A 21267-nucleotide genomic window follows, 5' to 3' on the forward strand; every position below is an offset into this window, starting at 1 on the left:
CTGTTGAAATTAATGGTTGCGATATAGCATAATTCTAGAACACATCCTAACGCCGATTTAGCTCCAACTGCTACGTGACGTATTACCACAGCGGCCAGCTGTAAGGTTGGGGTTCAGATCCCCAGTGCAGTTTGTACATTCTGTCTGTAATCATGTGGGTTTCCTGCCACAGTCCAAAGACGTATGGTTAGGGTTAGTGAGTTGCGGGCATGCTACCTTGGCGCGGGAGGTGTGGCGACACTTAACCAGCACAATCTTTACTAATTTGTTTTGACAAAAATGTCACATTTCAATGTACATATGACAAATAACACCAATCTATTTTTCTTTCATGACCTTTACATTTCATATGTCCACCTGCTTTGCGCACCTCTCCCCTACTGTTGTGGTAGTTAATGGGTTAATCCTATGCCACTCAGTTAATCACTCACATGTGGGAGGGTTTTACATATAGTTGAACAGCCTGCTGCTGATGTCCTCATGGTCTCCCATCAACGGACTCCTTAATCCGTATTGGAACTTTCACCCGTTCATGCCTGAAGCTTCTATACCCTGGAAAGAGGCCTGCTTCCGCACCTATGCCCACTGGTCCTAGACTCTCCTATTATTGGAAGCATTCACTCTATCTTGGTCTTCAGTATTCAGTTGCTCTAAATAAGATCCCTCTGTCCCCTCCCCCATTCTTCGAAACTCCAGTGAGTATGGGATCAGAGCCATCGAGCACTATCTTTAGCCAGAAGGTGGTGAATCAGTGGAATTTGTTGCAGGGTCATTGGGTATATTGAAAGTGGAGTTTCATAGGTCTTCATTAGTCGGGATTATGGAGAAAGTAGGTGAATGGGATTGAGAGAGAAAATAAACTAGCCAGGATGTAATGGCAGTGCAGACTCGATGGGTGGAATGTCCTGATTATACTCCTATGTCTTATGGAAGGTTGACCTACCAGCCTTTCTCTCCATTCAAATGCATCTCTGTGACAGTAACAATTTCATATTCCCAGCTGATTTGAAGAAGCTCTCAAGTTCATCGGTCTTGCTGATTAAAATAGATGTGATAGTCTTACCTTCCTCCATGTGCCTTTTCATGTGCTCTGTCAATTAAACAGGCAGTGTTCCTTTTCAATATGACCTGCCTCCCCCATTAGTAACTCTGCTCCCTTGAGCTATTCCCTGCAAAACTAGCTTAAGGCCTCCCCAACAACTGGAACAAACTCCCTTCAAGGATGTTAGGCCATTGTTATTCAATGCGAACCAGTACCATTTATTTTGGGTGTTGGGGTGGAGATGTGTCTCTACCAAAGGAGGTGTAAGGCATTCCTTTCCTCCGTTACCCTGCAGGTCACCCTTGGGCAAGGTGTTGCACCTGCTTGGCCCTTCGATCGCGGTCATGTGAAGCCATGGGAGCAGGTGGTGGTGAATGGTCATAATGGTCATGTTAGAAGCTGGTGCATATCACAAGTCCTGGTTATGTGACTATTGACAATCTCTGCAGAGTATTGATAATGACTGGGGTCACCCGTCTTGTAAAGACAGTGCCCAGAAGAAGGCAATGGCAAACCATTTACGTTGAAAACTTTGCCAAGAATAATCATGGTTATGGAAAGACCATGATTGCCTACATCATATGACGTGGTACATAACGAACAAACTAATTATTTTATTCAGAGGTACAGCATGGAACAAGTCATTCTGACCCACCAAGCTTGCTTCACCCAGTTACACCTTTGTGACCAATTAACCTACCAACCTGTAGGCAAGTCATTGGGTATATTTAAAGTGGAGGTTGATAGGTTCTTGATTAGTCAGGGTGCAAAAGGTTACGGAAGGAGAATGGGGTTGAGAGGGTTAATAATTCAGCCATGATGGAATGACAGAGCAGAATTAGTGGGCCGAATGGTCTAATTTTACTCCTGTGTCTTATCGGCTTTGAAGTGTGGGGAGGGGGGTGGGAGACCATAGTACCCAGGGGAAACTCATTGTCACGGGGAGAATGTGGAAACTCCTTACAGACAGCAGTAGGAATCAACCCCAAGTAATAGAGTTATGCTGACCACTATGCTACTGTGTCACCTCCTAATGAGGTGGAGAACTCGGTCATCTTTCTGTGGGGAATGCGACTGCCTTTCTGTGAGAGGGAACAGTTGCATTTCTGTGGGCAAATGGCAGCCTGGTGATTACTGCCTGGCTCGGATTTGTGAAGACCTCTGCGAATGTGAGAAGCAAATGTGGGAGAGTCATGGGACCATATCAAGCCAGTGAGCCATCACCTTAATTACTCTGCTCTCTTGTACCTTGCGTTCCCAGTGACTTGAGCACCCTGACACAGGCAGCATACCCACAGGCCCTGGCGATCCATTCTGGCCCACATCTGATCAACGTACAAGGTAAGAGCACGTCGGCAGTGTAACAGTGTGTGAATGTTCCTGACATCACCTCTGAATTTGCAATCTGTAATTACTTGCAGTCCCCCGCCACCCCTCCGACCCCGAATCAGGGTCACATGAAGCCACAGGAAAAGGCTGCAGATGGTCACAGGAGCAGCCGGTGCATATCACAAGTCCTGGATCTGCAACAACTGATGCCAGGCATCATTGATAATGGCTGGCATCACCTGTCTTGTAAAGACACTTCCCCGAAAAAGGAGATGGCAAACCACTTCTGTGGAAAAATTTGCCAAGAACGATCATGGTCATGTGTAAGGTTGAATCAGGTTCGCGGGTCTGGCAAGTGAGACAGAGAACTCACTGCAAATAAATACATTAATCATTTGTCTACAAACAGTAAAAGTTCATCCAAACATTCGTATTCCATAAGTTACATATACAGTCAGCCCTCCTTATCCGCGAGGGATTGGTTCTGGGACCCCTTGCGGATACCAAAAAATGCAGATGCTCGAGTTCCTTATTCAACTTGTCTCAATGCGGTGGACCTTAGGACCCAGCGGAATCCCAGACCTTATTTAACCTGTCTCAGTGCAGTGGATATTAGGACCCGGTGGTCAAGCTCTGAATCCGCAGTGTTTCTGTTCATGAAAGTAATCATGATCACGATTGAAAATAAAGTGGAAATAATAAAGCGATTGGAAAGAGGTGAAATACCATCGGTCATTGGAAAAGCGTTAGGCTACGTCGGTCAACGGTCGGAACAATTTTAAAGGATAAAGTGAGAAAGGCCCTGCCCCGATGAAAGCTACAATTATTACTAAGCAACGCAGTGGTTTAATTATTAGGTTTTGGGTTTTTGATCCTCCACATCAACCCGGCACGGTGGAGAGCACACTCGGAAGTGGTCTGTCACTGGATCAGCGTGGTGTTGAAACACACGTTCTTAAGCATTTTTTTTATATATGCATAGAAAGGTAAAATATATACTATATGCTATGACAAACGTTTGACTAACTGATACTAAATAATAGCAGATGTACCTGTTCCAACTTAGTAAGAGAACTTCTGATTTTTTTCGATCCTGGTCCATGATAACCCACGCACATCCTCCCGTATACTTTAAATCATCTCTAGATTACTTATAATACCTAATACAATGTAAATGCTGTGTAAATAGTTGTTATACTGCATTGTTTAGAGAATAATGACAAGAAAAAAAGTCAGTACACGCTCGAACAACAAGTGCTGGAAGAGCACTTCCGGGTTTTCGCGATTCGTGGTCGGTTGAATTTGCGCACGCAGAATTCGCGGAAAAGAAGGGCCACTGTACTAGGAAAAACTATTCAACAAGCATACTGAGTTAAAAGCACTTGCAGAGCATACCTTCCCGATGGTCAGGAGCACCGCTTCCAATAAACAAACCAAGTGGGAGCAGGCCTCTTCCATATGCTACTTGAAATTCAACACCACGCAGCTGGCCAATGGAAAAACGGGCAGTCTCTAAACTAACCAATCATAACAAAGGGACTTTCAACAATCAGAATAAGCCATGCCCCCACAGGACATCATGGCAAGACCATGATTGCCCACATCATGCGACACAGCACATAATGTTGATGACAATTTGCTTGCAAATGTCCGTTGTTTGCAAACCCCTTCTGAGTCAGAATCAATTTTATTATCACCGGCCTACGTCATGAAATTTGTTGTTTGACGTCAGCAGTGCAATAGAATGCTCAATAACGAAAAATCTATTACAAATATACAGTGGTAAACGGTAGATACAGTGGAGAGGAACAAGGTAGTGAGGTAGTCCTCATGGGTTCAATGTCCATTCAGAAATTGGATGGCAGAGCAAAAAACTTCCTGAATCGCTGAGTGTGTGCCTTCAGGCTCTTGTACCTGCTTCCTGATGGTAGCAATGAGAATAAGGCATGACCTGGGTGATGGGGTTCTTAATGATGGGTGTCACCTTTTTCAGGCATGGCTCCTTAAAGATATCCTGGATACCATAGTGGCTAATGCCCATGATGGTGACTTAAGTTTGCTGCTCTTTGCAGCTTCTTTCGATCCTGTGCAGTAGCATCCCCCCCCATACCAGACAGCGATGCAGCTGGTTAGAATGTTCCCCACAGTACATCTGTAGGAATTTGCAAGTGTCTTTTGTGACATACCAGATTTCTTCAGATGAGAGGAAGATGGTAGGAGGGCAGAGTGGGGGGATAGGAAGGGAATCGTGAGAAGGATGGAGGTCACTTGGCTGAAGAGGAAAGAATCTTAAAGGAGAGGGCGATGGACTATGAAGTACCAGGGAGAAGGTGAGAAGCCGGAGGGAGGAAGCTGAACGTATCGGCAGTTTGTGAGGGTTATGAAGGACAGCGAGAAGGGGTAATGATGCCAGAGAAATAAGGGAAAATGGAATGGGGTTGGGGGAGGAAGAAGGGAAAAGTGTTCATCTTGATTTCCAGCATCAGCAGTCTCTCTCTTTAGTTGGGTATTTATTGATAATTTTATAGTTTGGTTACTACCGCTGTGTATAAAGTGTCCAGGGAGGGGTAGCGCCTTTGGTGTAGGGGCTTGTCATGTCCATTCTGGAGCGGCTTGTTCGCCTTTAAGCCTCACCCAATGCTGAGCTCTCACCTGTTTACTTGCGACAGCGGCCACACCGGTAAACCGTTTTGACGGGTGTGTGTAGCCAATGGGCCTCCTACCCCGGGTGAGATAGGGGCAGGTCTATTCCAGTAAGCAAAGTCAGCTCCGGCAGACTGGGAGGTGGTTTCTGCAACGTTCCATTGAGAGCGAAGGGCACAACGAGGCACAGTGACATCATGGTCATCCACTGCAACCAAGGAGGACCTGTTGCGATGAATATTATTGTGACTAATTTTCTTGCAGGCATTCACTGTGAATACAAGAAACACAATAGAATCAATGAAAGACTGCACTGAACAGATGTACAAGCTGCTGGTGTGCGAAAGACAACTCAGCAAACACAAAAAGAAAGAAATAATAATAAATATCAAGAACCTGGGTAGGACTGTCCTTGAGAGTGAGTCCATGGGTTGTGGGAACAGTTCAGTGATGGGATGACTGAGGTATCCCCTCTGGTTCAAGATCCTGATGGTTGAGGGGTAATAACTGTTCACAAAAGTTCATCCTCTACATCCTCCCCCATCTTCTCAGGACACCCTCTGCCCTAACCCTCCATCCCAGTTGCCACAAGCTCCCCTCACCCACAAAGCAGCCTGTGTTTCACCTGACCTGTTCTCCTTTCCTTTTAGAAGGCCATGGGAGACCGGTCGGACTGCTGGGAGATCGTCCAAAGTCACAGATGTTCACATCTGGGGCCATCGCGCAGGTGGGTTCTCTGGGCTGAGTGCAGTGGGGCGGGCGGAGGGGGCACGGTTTGGTTCCGCAACCTTGCAGCTCCATCCTATCCTGCTTTCAACCTTGTCTTCAGTTTCCCTTCCCTCCCTCCCCCAAAGTAGTTGCAGCTTGCCCTCACAGAGCACAGTACAGCCCCTTCATGGTGCTGACCCATTTACCTACTCTTAAGATCAATCTTACCCTTCCCTCCTACATATCTCTCCATATTTCTATTACCCAAATGCATATCTAAGAGTCTCGTAAAGGGCACCAAATTTCTTGGTGTTCACCTGGCGGAGAATCTCACCTGGTCCCTCAACACCAGCTCCATAGCAAAGAAAGCCCAGCAGCATCTCTACTTTCTGCAAAGGCTGAGGAAAGTCCATCTCCCACCCCCCCCATCCTCATCACATTCTACAGGGGTTGTATTGAGAGCATCCTGAGCAGCTGCATCACTGCCTGGTTCGGAAATTGCACCATCTTGGATCGCAAGACCCTGCAGCGGATAAGGAGGTCAGCTGAGAAGATCATCGGGGTTTCTCTTCCTGCCATTACGGACATTTACACCACACGCTGCATCCGCAAAGCAAACAGCATTTATGAAGGACCCCATGCACCCCTCATACAAACTCTTCTCTCTCCTGCCGTCTGGGAAAAGGCACCAAAGCAGTTGGGCCCTCACAACTAGACTATGTAACAGTTTCTTTCCCCCAAACTATCAGACTCCTCAATACCCAGAGCCTGGACTGACACCTTACTGCCCTATTGTCTTGTTTATTATTTATTGTAATGCCTGCTCTGCTTTGTTTACTTTATGCAGTCCTGGGTAGGTCTGTAGTCTAGTTTTTTACGTAGTTCAGTCTAATTTTTGTACTGTGTTGTAACACCATGGTCCTGAAAAACGTTGTCTCATTTTTACTATGCACTGTACCAGCAGTTATGGTCGAAATGACAATAAAAGTGACTTGACTCTGAAAAGCCTCTAATGTATTGGTCCTCTGTCACCACTGATAACATGTTTCACACACCCACTACATGCTGTGTGGGGGGAAAATCTACCTATGACATCCCCCTACATTACCCTCCAATCACCTTAAATTTATGCCCCCTCATGTTAGCAATTTCCACTCAATCTATACCTCCTATCAACTTGTACACCTCTTTCAAGTCTTTATCGTTCGACACGCCAAGAAAAAGATCACTATATCACTCAGCCTATCCTCATAAGACATGCTCTTTAATCTACGAGGCATCCTGGTAAATCTCCTCTGGACCCTCCAAAGCTTCCACATCCTTCCTGTAATGAGGTGACCAGAACTGAACACAGTGTGGTCTAGCCAGGGTTTTATAGAACTGCAACATTATCTCGCGGCTCTTAGACTCAATCCTCTGACTTATCTATCTTAGTGTCTTTCAAAAGTTCCAGCACATCCTCTTTCTTAAAGTCGATGTGTTCTAACAGATCAGCCTGTTTTATGCTGCCTTTGTGGACATCAAGAAATTAAATGTAGAGCAGTACAGGCCCTTCATTGTGCTGACCTTTTAACAAATTCCAAGATCAATTTAACCCTCCCCTTATACATAGCCCTCCATTTTTCATTCATCCAGGTGGCAGGGTGAAGATACATCTCTTCCAGAGGAGGTGCTCCTTCCCTCCGCAAGCCTGCAGGTCACCTTGGGCAAGGTGTAATACCCCCACCCCCCCACCCGATCAGGGTTTGCGAAGCAATGGAAGGCAGATTTCAAAAGTCTCCGTCCCGCTCTCGTATTGGTTTGTCCACTCTCTGCCCCACTCTGCTCCACTCTCTCTCTCTCTCTCCTCCCCTCCCCCCCCACTGCCCTCTGCCTGTCTCTCCTCTTGCCCGTTCCCCCCCCCACCCCATCTCACACTCGTGTTTGTCTCTCCAGAATCGTGCATTCACGGCGCAGGCTGGGTTCACGACGGCACAGGGTGACCATCCTCAGTATCAGAGTGGCCAAGCAGGACACAGCAGTTACCCTGTTAACCAGACACAGCACGGACCGCCTTATGGACCAGGACAGGCTGTGACTTACACCAGCAGCCAACAGCTTCGAGGTGAGACAACTGCTAAGCACACACAGTCCGTTTTACATCGGTGTCTTGTACACTAACTTAGTGTTTATATCAGAGAGCACTGGGTAAGCGCACTCCTTGCACACATTTACAGCCATGCACAAACATTGCCTTGTCCTCCTGCCGTCGTCATGCTGAGTGTGTGCACTTCAATGTCTTCCCCGGTATTTTCTCAGAATCGGTCTTGAACCAAGCTGATGTACTTTTAGGGTGCCTTTCCCACCAAACACTTTATAAATGCGGCTGTGTAGATTTGTGTATGTTGTTTGTATTCTGTATTTAATGTAGATACTTGCTTATTTTGTAAAATATTCATTACTACATTGTGAGGTGCAGCATATTATGATTCATGTGTAGCCTTTAGTTAACTTTGGTCATTAAAGATGGCGCGCCCTGGTGCCTGATAAAACGGGGCTCTTTGCCTTCAGTAGGAGCAGAAAGGTGGGGACTGCTAGGAGTTCACACTGGATTAAAAATTAGTACAGAGCAATTGTACTGTTTCTTGTAGTTTTAGCGGTTTTAACACAGAACATAGAAGAGTTCAGCATAGGAATACACCATTTGGCCCACAATGTTGTGTCGATCCAGCTAAAAGGCAAATCAGAAACACCCAAACACTAAACACTCCTACCTCCACCACGTCCAAACGTCTCTTAAAAGCCTCTAATGTATTTGCTTCTACCACCATACCAGGCATCCACCACTCTGAGTAAAAAACTTACCCCTCCCATCCCCTTTGAACCTCCCCCCTCTCACCTCCAATGCATGCCCTCTGGTATTAGACATTTCAACCTTGGAAAAATAAACTCCCTGTCTGCTCTATCTATGCCTCTCATAATCTTATAAACCTCTATCAGATCCCCCCCCCCCCAACCTCTGGCACGCCAGAAAAAACAACCCAAGTTTATGCAGCCTCTCCTGGTAGCATGCCCTCTAAACCAGGTGGCGGCATCTCCCCCTCTCCAATCAGAATTCTGAATGGACATTGAACCCATGAACACGACCTCACTACTTTTTTATTTCTTATATATTGCACAACAAATTTAAATTAGCCTTTTTATATGTATATATAAAATCACTGTAGTTAGTGCTTTTCTTTTATGCATTGCAAAGTACTGCTGCTGCAAAGTCAAAAAAATTTCACAACATATGCCAGCGATAAATAGTCCTTGCCGACCGAGAGCTAGTCCCCAATTGCAAGCACTTGGTACATATCCTTACTAACTTCTCCTTTTCAATTGCCTTTACAACATTGTAACTCTATCCACCTCTACCACTTCTTCTGGCAGATTGTTCCATGTACTGAACACAGAGACATAGCTCTCAAGTCCCCTTTAAATCTCCCTCTCTCCTTAAAAACCTATGCTCCTTGTTGTAGCTCCCTTACTCTGGAGGGGGGCGGGGGGCAAAGATAATGACCACACACTGTCTCCATCCTAAATAAGGTCAGCCTCCTTCTTTCCAGGGAAAACAGCCCAGCCTATCCAGGCATGAGACAGATTATAGATAGCGAAATCTTTCAGTTTCAAGTTTAATTATCATTCGACCATACATGGAATACCCATGAATACAGCCAAAAGAAACAGAGTTATTCCAGGGCCAAGGTGCAGCGCATTGTCCCAATGGTCACATACAGCACAGGGCACATATAGCACATATAAGATAGCATCCACGTTTTGTGTGCAAGGTACACACAGAGAAGATAACAAACTGAAACGGAAGGAGCTGGACTTGGTTCGGATCGTGCTGCTACCTGCGGCTGAGAGGTGTCGGTGAACCAAGGTGTGCAAGTGATCGTCGTGGTCGCTTTTCTCCTATTCGCAAGAACCCGTTGGACACTGTTAGTGTGAAACGCTGCAAGTCCAATTCACTGATATATTGGCGGATGGCAGGGGAACTGCGTGGCCTCGGTAATAGCAAGGACTAGGCCTCGATCCATGGTGCCGCCTGTTTATAGTTGCCCAGGAGACAGGTTCCAATGGAGGTGGTGTGGCATGGAGTCCAAAGCTGGGGTTGGTGCTGCCCCCCAGTGTTCACTCGGCAGAAGACAAGCCGTATTGTGTTCCATTGCAGACTGCTGCAATGTTCATAGACTCAGGGTCTTGGACCATATACTTTTTGTGTGACTGTATCTTACAGGTATCTGATATGTGGTTTTGGGGGACGTAAATGTTGTTTTAGTGTGGATGGAGGGTAAAAACGAAGAGAAAAAGCTTCGGTTACGGATTTATCCGGTGTAGTGTGGATGTAGCCTGAGAACGGTCTCAGGTTTAACGGGTCATTACCTGAAGATCCTTGTGTCTGTATTCAATTGGTCTAATTATACTATCCAAGAGCAAGAATCAGTTCAGAGTCCACAGAATGGGGGAAGAGACAACTGGTTTGTCTGCTTCCCCTGTCATTGATTCATCAAATCCACTAATTGCATACTATAGTTTCTTCTGGCCAGCAGGGTCCTCAGGCTCCTCCCCAGTGCTAACAACGAGAAGGCAGCGTGTCCTGAGAGGTGACGGTCCTGAGTGATGAATCGACTACTTACCAGCAGTGTAACAAAATAAAGAAAACTACTAAATACCTTATTAATAACGATCAATGCTAACAATGGAAAGGCAAGCGTAGGTGGAGGCGTGATCGAGGAAAATAAAGACAGTCATGGTGTCCCCGGGAGTGAGCAACGACCCACTGTTTGGACAACTTAAGTGTCGGGCCAGATTGAGAAGATCGGGGTGTTGGGACGGGAGGCAAGGCGATGGCCAGTTCTCATTGCTCTGCGCTGTTTACTCAGCTCTGCACTGAACTGGGGCTGCGGCCTGCTCCGGCTGCAGTGATGCCTGGCTTTGTGTGTTTCGTAAAACTTCAGTTCTGAATGCTATTTGCTTCCTTTTATTGTTTGCACAATTTGTTTTTTCTCTCTTTCTGCATATTGGCTGTTTGATGGTCCTTTTTTTAATGGATTCTTTGGGGTTTCTTTGTTTTGTGGCTGCCTGTTAGGAGATGAATCTCGAGGTTGTATAAGGTATACACATTTCGATAACTTTGAATTCTAGTATGTTTCACATACTAGCAAAAAGTAATTCTAATTCTTGAGGCACTGCCTTTTGAAGATGTCGTTGGTGCTGGTGAGGGATGTGCCCGTGATGGAGACAGCTTTGGAGCCTCTTTACCCAGTGCTGATGCACCATACATCTGTAGAAATTTGCAGGGGTCTTCAGTGACACACCAAATGCAATAGGCATAACTGTAACTGATTAACCTCACGTTGCCCTCCCGCTGAGGGGTTGTGGGAAGGGCAGTGTCCACCCTCTTCCCTCTGAGTCTGCTCAGCACTCCCATACTGCTGGGGGGGCTCCACCTAGCTCCAGGTTTGCGCTTACGGATGGATAGGGTGGGGGTAAAGGAGAGAGCAGATGCGGAAAAATGGCCAGCAAGTCATTCCCACAGCTCACACTCATGCTGGTATCTATGTCCGGAAGCTCGGTGTCACAGGCTGTTACGTGTCCTTTGGCGATTGGTTTTACCTGATCACCCTGCGTACTCAAGGCGCTGCACTGATGTGAGTTGAATTTGACTGCAGCTCTTGTTCTTTCACCAGGGCCCTCTGCTTTCCAAGCCATGTCAGCCTATCTCCCACATCAGCAGGCTGCCTACGCAGTCCATGGGCACTTCACCCCCCAGCAAGGTAAGGTCTTGTCCGCGATGAAAGTGGGAGCTGGAGTCTGAAAAGGAAATTGGGAAATCCTGGACGAACTCAGCCAGTTAGACCATAAGATATAGGAGCAGAATTAAGACTCATGACCCATAGAGTCTCCACCATTTAATCATGGGTGATCTACTTTCCCCTCAGCCCCAATCTCCTGCCTTCCCACCATATCCTTTTATGCCCTGACTAATTAAGAACCTATCAAATTCTGCCTCAAGTATACCCAATGACTTGGCCTCCACAGCTGCCTGTGGCAAAAAATTCCACAGATTCACCACTCCCTGGCTAAAGAAATTCCTCCTCATCTCCGTTCAAAAAGGATGCCCTTCTGTTCTGAGGCTGTGTCCTCTGGTCTTAGACTCTCCCACCATAGGAAACATTCTCTTCACCCCTAATCTATCGAGGCCTTTCACCATTTTCATAGGTTTCAATGAGATCCCCCTCCTCATTCTTCTGAGTAGAGGCCCAGAGCCATCAGTCCCAGAATCATTTGCGTGAGCCTCATTTGAACTCACTCCAACGTCAACACATCCCTTCTCAGATAAGGGGCCCAGAACTGCTCACTAAGCTCCAAGTGAGGCCTCCCCAATGCTTCATAAGGCCTAAACAGGCAATCTCCAGTCATTCAGCATGGGTACAGACCCTTGGTCCCAGCTCGTCCAGGCCACCTCTGAACCCAGTGATCCCATAGCCTTCTAAGTCTCTCCTCTCCACGTACTTATTCACACAAGTCAGGCAGCATCTACAGAGGGAATAAACAAGGGGGGGCAGAAGCCAGAAATCACTTCCTGTTCCCCTTCCTTTCCAGTCCTGATGAAGGGCCTCTGCTGGAAATGGTGACTGTGTGTGTTCCACTCCCTCAGTGCTGAGGGGGCCATGTCGGTTTCCCTCGGGTGCTCCAGTTCCCTCCCACAGTTCAAAGGTGTACCGGTTGATCGGTTAATTGGTCATTGTTCACTGTTCCGTGATCAGGCTAGGGTTAAATCAGGGGTGGTTGTCAGCGTGACTCAAAGGGCCGGAAGGGCCTATTCTGTGCTGTATCTCAATCAATAGATAGATAGATAAATCAGTTCCTCCTTATCTCTGCACTAAATAGACATCCCACTTCTGCCCTTTGGTCCTAGACTCCTCCACCAAAGGGAGTCTCCATGACCATTCTATCTTGGTATTCCAATGCGGTTTTCTGCTGTCTCATGCAATCCAGGTTCAAGTTCCCATTTTTCCTCTCTGTTGCAGGCTTCATCTCTCCGAGTACATCTATTCCACTGCAGAAGCAGTTGGAGCATGCGAACCAGCAGTCCGGATTCACGGATTCAGTGAGTATCAGTCAGGCACTCGCCGAAATCGAGGACAGTCCATGCCTTCAGTTCTGCTCTCGACAGTACTTTCCATTTTACGTAGTTCCACTGCACCAAGCACAGCGGGCAGAGCAAATAAAATATATATTTAATGTCATTCACAGGTCTTTTTCTATTATTATGTATTGCGTTGTACTGCTACAGCAAAGACAACACATTTCACAAGATATGCCAGTGATATATATCGGAAACTCAATTGTGATGTGCCGAGGAAATGTCTTCATTGCTTGGCTCTCTGGCTCAAAAATAGGACTGGGGTTCACGTCTGTTTACAGAATTGTTCGTGGAAAACCACGCTTCTAGAGCTCTCTTGCTTGTGTGTGCTCACTTGCACCACGACTTTCACTGATGCCCCGTTGAATTTATGCCCCTCTCAGACTAGGGAGAGTTGGTCAGGCCGCTTTACAGCCAGGCGATGTTCATGGATCCTTGTGGGTAGTTTTCTCCCAGCTTGGCCAGTGTAATATTTGCTGTGGTCCCTCACTGGATTTTGTAAACCACATTGGTCTTGTCCAATAGCTTGGTTCGTTCTTTTGCTCTGCAGAGTAATCTCCTCGATGTTGATTTAGTGTAGATGAGTGAGTGACAGCATGGGCCGAAGGGCCTGTTTTGGAGCTGTGTGACTCTGGGAGAAGGTACAGGAGTGTGACCATACTTGAGAGCAACTTCTTCCCCACTGCTGTCAGACTCCTTAACCAGTCACCTTTCTCACATCACCTTCCTGCTGGCACTGCTAAAATCTTGAACCCTTAACTCCACCTCTCTCTTTTATTGTAGGCTGGTGTATTTGACAAAAACTAACCTCGACATGTCCTCCCAATGTCTTTCAGTCTGGATTAGCCTACGTGCACACGCAGAGACCCGCTTCACCCGGAGGATTCCCACACGGGACCCCACCCCAGCAAGCCCTCCCGGTGAGTGGATGGAGAGAGGAGAGTGGCTTCTGTTAGGGGAATGGTTTACTGGGGGGTGACAGGACCTAGGAACAGGGAGGAGGTGTCCCCGAAATGTAAATCAGCATTAATTCTGTACCAATCCCTTGCAGTATTAGGTGAACTATACTGTGTGTTGAACCTCTGCTGTCCCTGCCCTGGGAATGTGTGATGGGACAGTGTAGAGGGAGCTTCACTCTGTGTCTGACCCTGGGAGTGTTTATGGGACGGTGTAGAGGGAGCTTCACTCTGTTTCTGACCCTGGGAGTGTGTGATGGGACAGTGTAGAGGGAGCTTCACTCTGTGTCTGACCCTGGGAATGTGTGATGGGACAGTGTAGAGGGAGCTTCACTCTGTGTCTGACCCTGGGAGTGTGTGATGGGACAGTGTAGAGGGAGTTTCACTCTGTGTCTGACCCTGGGAGTGTGTGATGGGACAGTGTAGAGGGAGCTTCACTCTGTGTCTGACCCTGGGAGTGTGTGATGGGACAGTGTAGAGGGAGCTTCACTCTGTGTCTGACCCTGGGAGTGTGTGATGGGATGGTGTAGAGGGAGCTTCACTCTGTGTCTGACCCTGGGGGTGTGTGATGGGACAGTGTAGAGGGAGCTTCTCTCTGTGTCTGACCCGCTCTGTTCCTACACTGGGTGTGCTTCCAATGAGAGAGAGCTTCAGTCTGTATCTTTTCCCTGCTCCATCTGTTTGAGAGTAAAGAATAGACTGTAACTTTGGCAATAAAATAATAACCATGCTTGTTTGGATCGGAAACATCATCTCCATGTGAGCTTCAGTCACCTTTCTCACATCACAGCTTTAGTCACATGGAGATGATGCTCTAAACAAGCAAGGAACCCATCGACCGCTAACATCTCCTTTTGTGACTTTTGCAGACTGGATTCCAAGCGACCGGTCAGGGAGCTCCCCGGCATGCCTACCTTCAACATAGCCAGGGTCAGCGCTATTATCACCAGTAATTGTCTCCGCACCCTCCCTCCACCCTCAGTCCTGCTGTTTGCAGAGCAGTCAATCGTCATTGGGAGTTGAGAATCTCTACGATCGGAAAGTTAGCCACACCTGCCTTCACAGACAAAGATTAATACCCCTAAATTGCACCAGCTTAAAGTGTGGGATTGTGGCAGTGAGCAGTGCCAGGCAGCTGGCTAAATACTTGTCAGAAGGTGGTGAGAGTGTGAAACGAGTGGAGAGTGCAAGTGGTGGATTTAGGTTTAATTTCAACATTTCATAGAAATTTAGATAGGGACATGGATGGGAGAGGCGTGGTCTGGGTTCAGGTCAGTGGGACGAGGCAGAATAATCTAGATGGGCTGAAAGACTGTTTCTGTGCTACAGTGTTCTATGATTCAAGTTGACTGTCACCCAGCCAAGGAACGTAGGTCTCTCTCTGCTAGAATGGCCATGGCTTTTGACACCCTGTACAATATAAAGAAACTCAGCGTTGCTTCATACTTTACCTGCTCTGGGTCCCTGTGAGGCAGGAAAGTAACCATCTACAGTTCAGTTGGACCCCTGCAGTATTTTGAGTTACCTGTAATTCCCTTGGCCCTGTCAACATGATTTCATTATCTATCTATCTCTCTCTCCCCCTCTCCCTCTCTACCCCTCCCTCTCCCTTTCTCCCCCCCTTCTCCCTCTCCCCCTCTTCCTCTCCCCTCCACCATTCCAGACAGAAAGAACTTTTCGATAGGAACTTGGCAATTGTTTAAATTTAGAGATACGACAGGATAACACGTCCAACAAGCCCGTGCTGCCACGATTGCCAGTGCAATGTGGGAGAAACTGGAGCACCTGGAGGGAACCCCATACAGTCGCAGGGAGAAACTCCTTACAGTGTTGGGATTGTTCCCACCCGCTCAATTCAGCCCATTCGAGTCTGGACCCTCATTCAGTGCCATTGCCTGTCTTTCTCTCTGGAACCCTGCTCTTTCATTTTTCCCCACAACTGTACCAGATGGCACAGCAGGAAGAACCACTGCCTCACAGTCCCAGGTTTGATCCTGAGCTCCAGCTGTTTGTGTGTGGAGTGAGTCTGCCGTTCTTCCTATGACTGTGTGGGTTCCCCCCCCCTGGCTGCTCCAATTTCCTTGCACACGGGGGGGTGGGGTGGGTTAATTGGTTGCTGTAAACAGCCCCCGATTGTGTGGGTGAGGAGGGGTGAATGGGTGAGATTTGGATTTAGTCAAAACGGTGGCTCAGGAAAAGCTCATCAGAGTACGGAGAGACTTATTTAGTGTGAAACAGGCCCTTACAGCCCACCGATTTAAGCTCTACTTTAATCACGGGACAATTTACAATGACCAATTAATCTAACAACTGGTACATCTTTTGGACTGTGGGAGGAAACCAGATACCTGGAGGAGACCCACGTGCACGGGAAGAAGGTACAGAATTTCTTAGAGAGGGTGTCAGAATTGAACTCTAAACTTCAACGCCCGAGCTGTAACAGTGTTGTGCTAACCACTACACCACCGTGGTGCCCTGCCTGGCAGGGGCAGATAGAATTCAGGAGCTGTGGTCACAGGCCCATGAAAGCAGAGAGTGCTGACAGATCTGCAGGTCCAAAAGGATTTAATCAACAGAACCTCTCCAGAGCCTTTGTGGAATCTTCTGGCAAGTGAGGCAACTAAAAGCTTCCTGTTTACTAACTCCGCTTGACTTTTGAGTCAGAAAGGATACAATTTCAAGACGTTAAGAGTTTGTGGATTCAAGTACATTATCCAAAGTACAAAGTAAATGTGACAAACATATATGTCACCATGGAGAACCCTGAGATTCATTTTCTTGCAGATATACTCAGCAAATCTATTTGGAATCTGTGGGAATATGTTATTGAGATAGTCAGCTATGATGGTCATAGAGTACTACCTAGAAACAGACCCTTGGGTCCATCCATTCCATGCTGACCACCTAGCCCATTCGCAATTGCTCCACAATTCTTCTAAAGATCTTTAAGATCTTTTAAATCTTGTTCGTGCATCTGCCTCACCCTCTTCTTCTGGCGGTGCCTTCCATTTATTGGACAACCCTCTGTCTAAAGAAGTTGCCCCTTGGATCCTTCTCAAATATTTCCCATCTTAAACCTGCTGATTTTCTGATTTCCAATCCCCTTCCATGGCATAAGGGAATAGGAATGTGGGGAGAAGTGCTGAGAGTGAAAAATGAGCAGAGGGAAATGGAATCAAACTGTAGACTGGCTCAAACCTGCTACTCTGTTGGAAGGGAAGTTGGAAATGTCCTTCTGGTATTCCGTTGTCACATCCAATCCATCGAGGCCTTTCAACATTCAAAGCTCCCTCCCCCACAATTATTCTAAATTCCAGTGAGTAGAGGCCCAGAGCCATCAAATGACAAGCCTTTCAATTCGGAATTATTTTAGTGAACCTCTGAACCCTGTCCTATGTCAGCACATCCTTTCTTAGATAAGGGGTCCAGAACCGTTCGCAATAATCTGATCACCTCCCAGCTTCTTCCTTCATATACCTCCACACCCACCTTTTACCCGCCATCTTATATCATCCCCCTCCTCCCACCCCCTGGATTCTACCTCTTTTTCCAGTCCTGATGAAGGGCCCCAGCCCACAGAATTGTATACTTCTCTCCACAGAAGCTGCCTGAATTGCTGAGGTCCTCAGGCATTTTGTGTAGGCTAAGGGATGTATGGTAGAAGTACTGATGGTGCTTGTCTCAGAGATCAGGTGGGCCCAGTTAAAGTATCTCCTCCTCTGCGGTTCCTCGCAGGATGTGGTGACACTTCAAGGGAGAATGGCAAATCTACACAAATATGTTGGATGGGTTTTTTTGGACAGAACTGCAACGGTCTGCAGTGGGAGGATTCTTCTTCATGTAATAAATGTTTGTGTTGTATCTCTTGTGAGCAAATGAGCAAGATATTTGTACCATAAACACTATTTCATCCAAACCGGGCAGATTACTGTACTTTCTTCATTGTACCTATTAAAAGGTGTTGATAGTGTTTGATTGACTAGTTTTGTTTGCTCAGGGATGCTGAAAGAACACAATTGAGCACTGGTCTAGGAATGGACCTTCCCCCGTTGAAAGTTGGGAGTGTGATGGGACAGATGGAGTTTTGCTTAGTCCCAATTCACCAAAATAGTGGTAAGAATCTTGTGTTTCATCTGGGTAGCCTCCAACTGATGTCATGAGAATTGATCTCTCTAACCTGGTAATTGACACCCTCAGCTTTCCTCCCCCTTCTCCTGCTCTTTATCTGTCACTCTTTAACTTCACCCTTTTCCCCCTCTCCCAGTTTCACCTATCACTTGCCACCTTGTACATCTTCCTCCCCTCCCCACCTTCTTTACTCTTGACTTCTCCCCTTCCTTTCCAGTCCTTAAGGGTCTTGGCCCAAAACGTCACCCGTTTACTCTTTACTGTAGGTGCTACCTGGCCTGCTGAGTTCCTGATTTGTGTGTTTAGAATCTGAAATGCACTGCCTGAATTCATGGTACAGGCAGAAAGTTGCACAGTAAAAAGGATTTAATTAAGTGTTTGAATCCCTAGTACCACAACTCTATTCAAATTTGTACAGATGTACTGTGCAGAGGATTTAAACTGGCTGCATCAATTTCTGGTATGGGGTGGGGGGGGGGGCACTGCACAGGACTAAATTAAGCTGCAAAGTTGTAAACAGCGCCAACATGGGTACTAGCTAGGACATTGTCTCGGAGCAATACCTCAAATAAAGAGGCACCCATCACCACTATCACCCTGGACATGTCCTCTTCACATTGCACACACTTGATTTAGGAACAGCTTCTTCCTGTCTGCCATCCAATTTCTGAATGAACACCACCTCACCATTTCATTTATTTCTATTTTGTAGTAATTATTTACGCACACACTAGAGTTTTCTTGTCTACTGTGTTGCATTGTACTGCTGCTGCAAACAAATTTCACAGTCCATGCCGGTGATATCGAACCTGATTTGGAAAAACACTGAATATCCGTTGTGCTGCTAGGTGGGTAGATCTGCAATAATCAGAATTGAGTATGGAAGTTGTTTAGGTACAAACAATCAGAACATTGTTTACTCTCGAAGTTTTTTGGGAGGGTATATCAGTAAAAACAAAATGAATTTCAGAAAGGTAAAATTTATGAAGTTGAGCTGGAAAGGGTTGCTTGAGGAACAGTGGGGTTGATTTAAGTAGGTAATACAGTACAGGCATTGTTCATACTCAAGGTTAGGAGAAGCAATAAAAACTATTGCCCAACTACATGGATGAATAAAGATATACATTAAAAATTTGTTGACGACAGCTATATAAGGAATATAGAAAAAAGTTAACTGTAAGGCATATTTAAATGAGCTAGTCAAGAGGGAAATTCAGATTACCAAAAGGCAGGTTGAGAATATTGCTGAACTAGACATAGAATGAGTAGATTACATGATAGAAGTGTTCAAAATCATTAAAGGTATAAGGAAACACGAGGAAATCTGCAGATGCTGGAAATACAAGCCACACACACAAAATGCTGGTGGAACACAGCAGGCCAGGCAGCATCTATAGGGAGAAGCACTGTCAACGTTTTGGGCCGAGACCCTTCGTCAGGGCTAACTGAAAGAAGAGATAGCAAGGTGGCTGCCAGCTGCTACTTAAACATTAATCCACAAACAAGGTCACATGGCTATAGGCAGACAGACTAGTCAAAGGGAGATTTCACAGTAACATCAGGAAGCATTTCTTTACACAGCAAGTATTGAACACATGGAACAAACCACCTAGTTGTGCAATTGAGAGTAGTGTCTTTCAAATCTAAACTCAAAAGCTGTTTCACCACAGTATGTGAATAGGAATTTGGCAAGCTTTGTTGGGTCAAATGGCCTGTTCTTGTGAAAAACTTTATTATTCTAAGTGCCCATTACTGACCTATTTCAGAATCAGGTTTATTATCACTGGCATGTGACGTTAAATTTGTCAACTGTAGTTTAAGGTGACAGGGGAGATACAAGGGCCACTGAGGTTCTACCCCAGCACAGCACTCATTGCCACAACCCACTTCCCAAATGGAGGGAGGTTAACTAATTTCCTACCGTCTGGATGACAGAAAATAGCCGCAAGGAGTGGGATGGCTCGCCTGACCCTGTGCTGCTTCAATACCCCAGTGAGCAAGCCTCCAATTCCCAGAGGGTGGAGAAGGTTCCTTTACAAGGTACCAGGGTGGTCCCCTCACTCTTAAAAGCCCTGCCTGTGAAAATATCTCCACACTGCCCAGTTCAATGAAGTTACCTTCATTGAAGGGTCTCAGCCCAAAACATCAACTGTTTACTCTTTTCCATAGATGCTGCCTGCTGAGTTTCTCCAGCATTTTGTGCAAGTTGCTCTGAATTTTCAGCACCTGCTGATTCTCAGGTCAATGAAGTTATCATTCATTCTTCTCAACACCAAAGAATACCAATCTGATTTCTGCTTGTGACCCACTCCATCCAGAATCAATACAGAATAGGCCCTTTGAGCCACACCACCCAGCAACACACCCTAATCACAGGACAATTTACAATGACCTATAAACATACTGGAATATGGGAGCAAACCAGAGCACCCAACAACCCACCCATTACGTGGAGGGAATACACAAACTTGCTTAGAAGATGCCAAAACTCTAAACTTCCGACACCCGTGAGCTGTAATCATGTTGTGTTAACCGCTGCGCTACCATGGCATAATGAGCAATTTTTTTTAAAAAAACACAACGCAAGTAACATTTTGTAAGTTAACTTTATTTAAACTGGTTTGCTTGTTATATTGTAAGGTTAGACCATCTGCATCCCCTTATACTGGTGGAGTTAGGCATTGCAGGGAATAAGATGAAAGGTTACAAGTGACAGCCTACTGGCCACTGGTTTCTGGGTAGCTGTGGTGAAGTGGAAATCAGCTACACAGGCACCTGAAAGCTTTGTGGTCATCTTCACAATCCTTTTACACACAGAAAAAACACAAACCACAAAAATTCCAGGCCACAAAACATCTAATGTTTCTGTGTACTCTAGGGTTTAAAAAAAACCCAAAATGCAGTGGAATCAAGCTGTGTGTATGTACAGAACTATAGTTTAAAATACTTGAAAACCGTTAAAATGGGGATTGTCACTGGGGGAAAATAAGCACAGCCATTTGTTCCAAGGCAAGACTATTTAAGACAAACAAAAAGAACATGTTAGGTGGATATATCCCCCCACCTTTGATTAAACACATCTTACAGCAAGAACAAATCACACAATCCATTATACCAAGCCCTCCTATCCCGGGGGTTTGTGAAGGGGGTGCGGTAGACGCGGCAAAGGCAGAGACTCCGCTTGCGCCTGTGAATGCGGAAGGCAGAAGGGAGCAGCGCAATGTCCTCAACTATAGAAACGCACAGGCACTCGGGAGCGTTCCCAGAGCAATGACGGCCTTTTAGTG

General features: G+C 46.3%; 1 protein-coding gene across 5 annotated transcripts in view; it reads left to right on the plus strand.

The window, feature by feature from the left end:
* gps2 (G protein pathway suppressor 2) overlaps positions 1-17822 on the plus strand; it is a 40862-nt gene extending 23040 nt beyond the window's left edge. For all 5 annotated transcript variants that reach the window (XM_059974988.1, XM_059974992.1, XM_059974993.1 and 2 more), the window contains exons 5-11: positions 2304-2383; positions 5665-5741; positions 7658-7826; positions 11437-11523; positions 12781-12860; positions 13733-13816; positions 14722-17822. In XM_059974988.1, coding sequence (XP_059830971.1) covers positions 2304-2383; positions 5665-5741; positions 7658-7826; positions 11437-11523; positions 12781-12860; positions 13733-13816; positions 14722-14805 — 661 coding nt within the window. In that variant the 3' untranslated portion in view covers positions 14806-17822. The remainder of the gene's footprint in view (positions 1-2303; positions 2384-5664; positions 5742-7657; positions 7827-11436; positions 11524-12780; positions 12861-13732; positions 13817-14721) is intronic.
* Positions 17823-21267: the final 3445 nt, after the last annotated feature.

This window comes from Hypanus sabinus, chromosome 7 (genome assembly GCF_030144855.1).
Source record: "Hypanus sabinus isolate sHypSab1 chromosome 7, sHypSab1.hap1, whole genome shotgun sequence".
In the NCBI taxonomy this organism is placed as follows: Eukaryota; Metazoa; Chordata; class Chondrichthyes; order Myliobatiformes; family Dasyatidae; genus Hypanus; species Hypanus sabinus.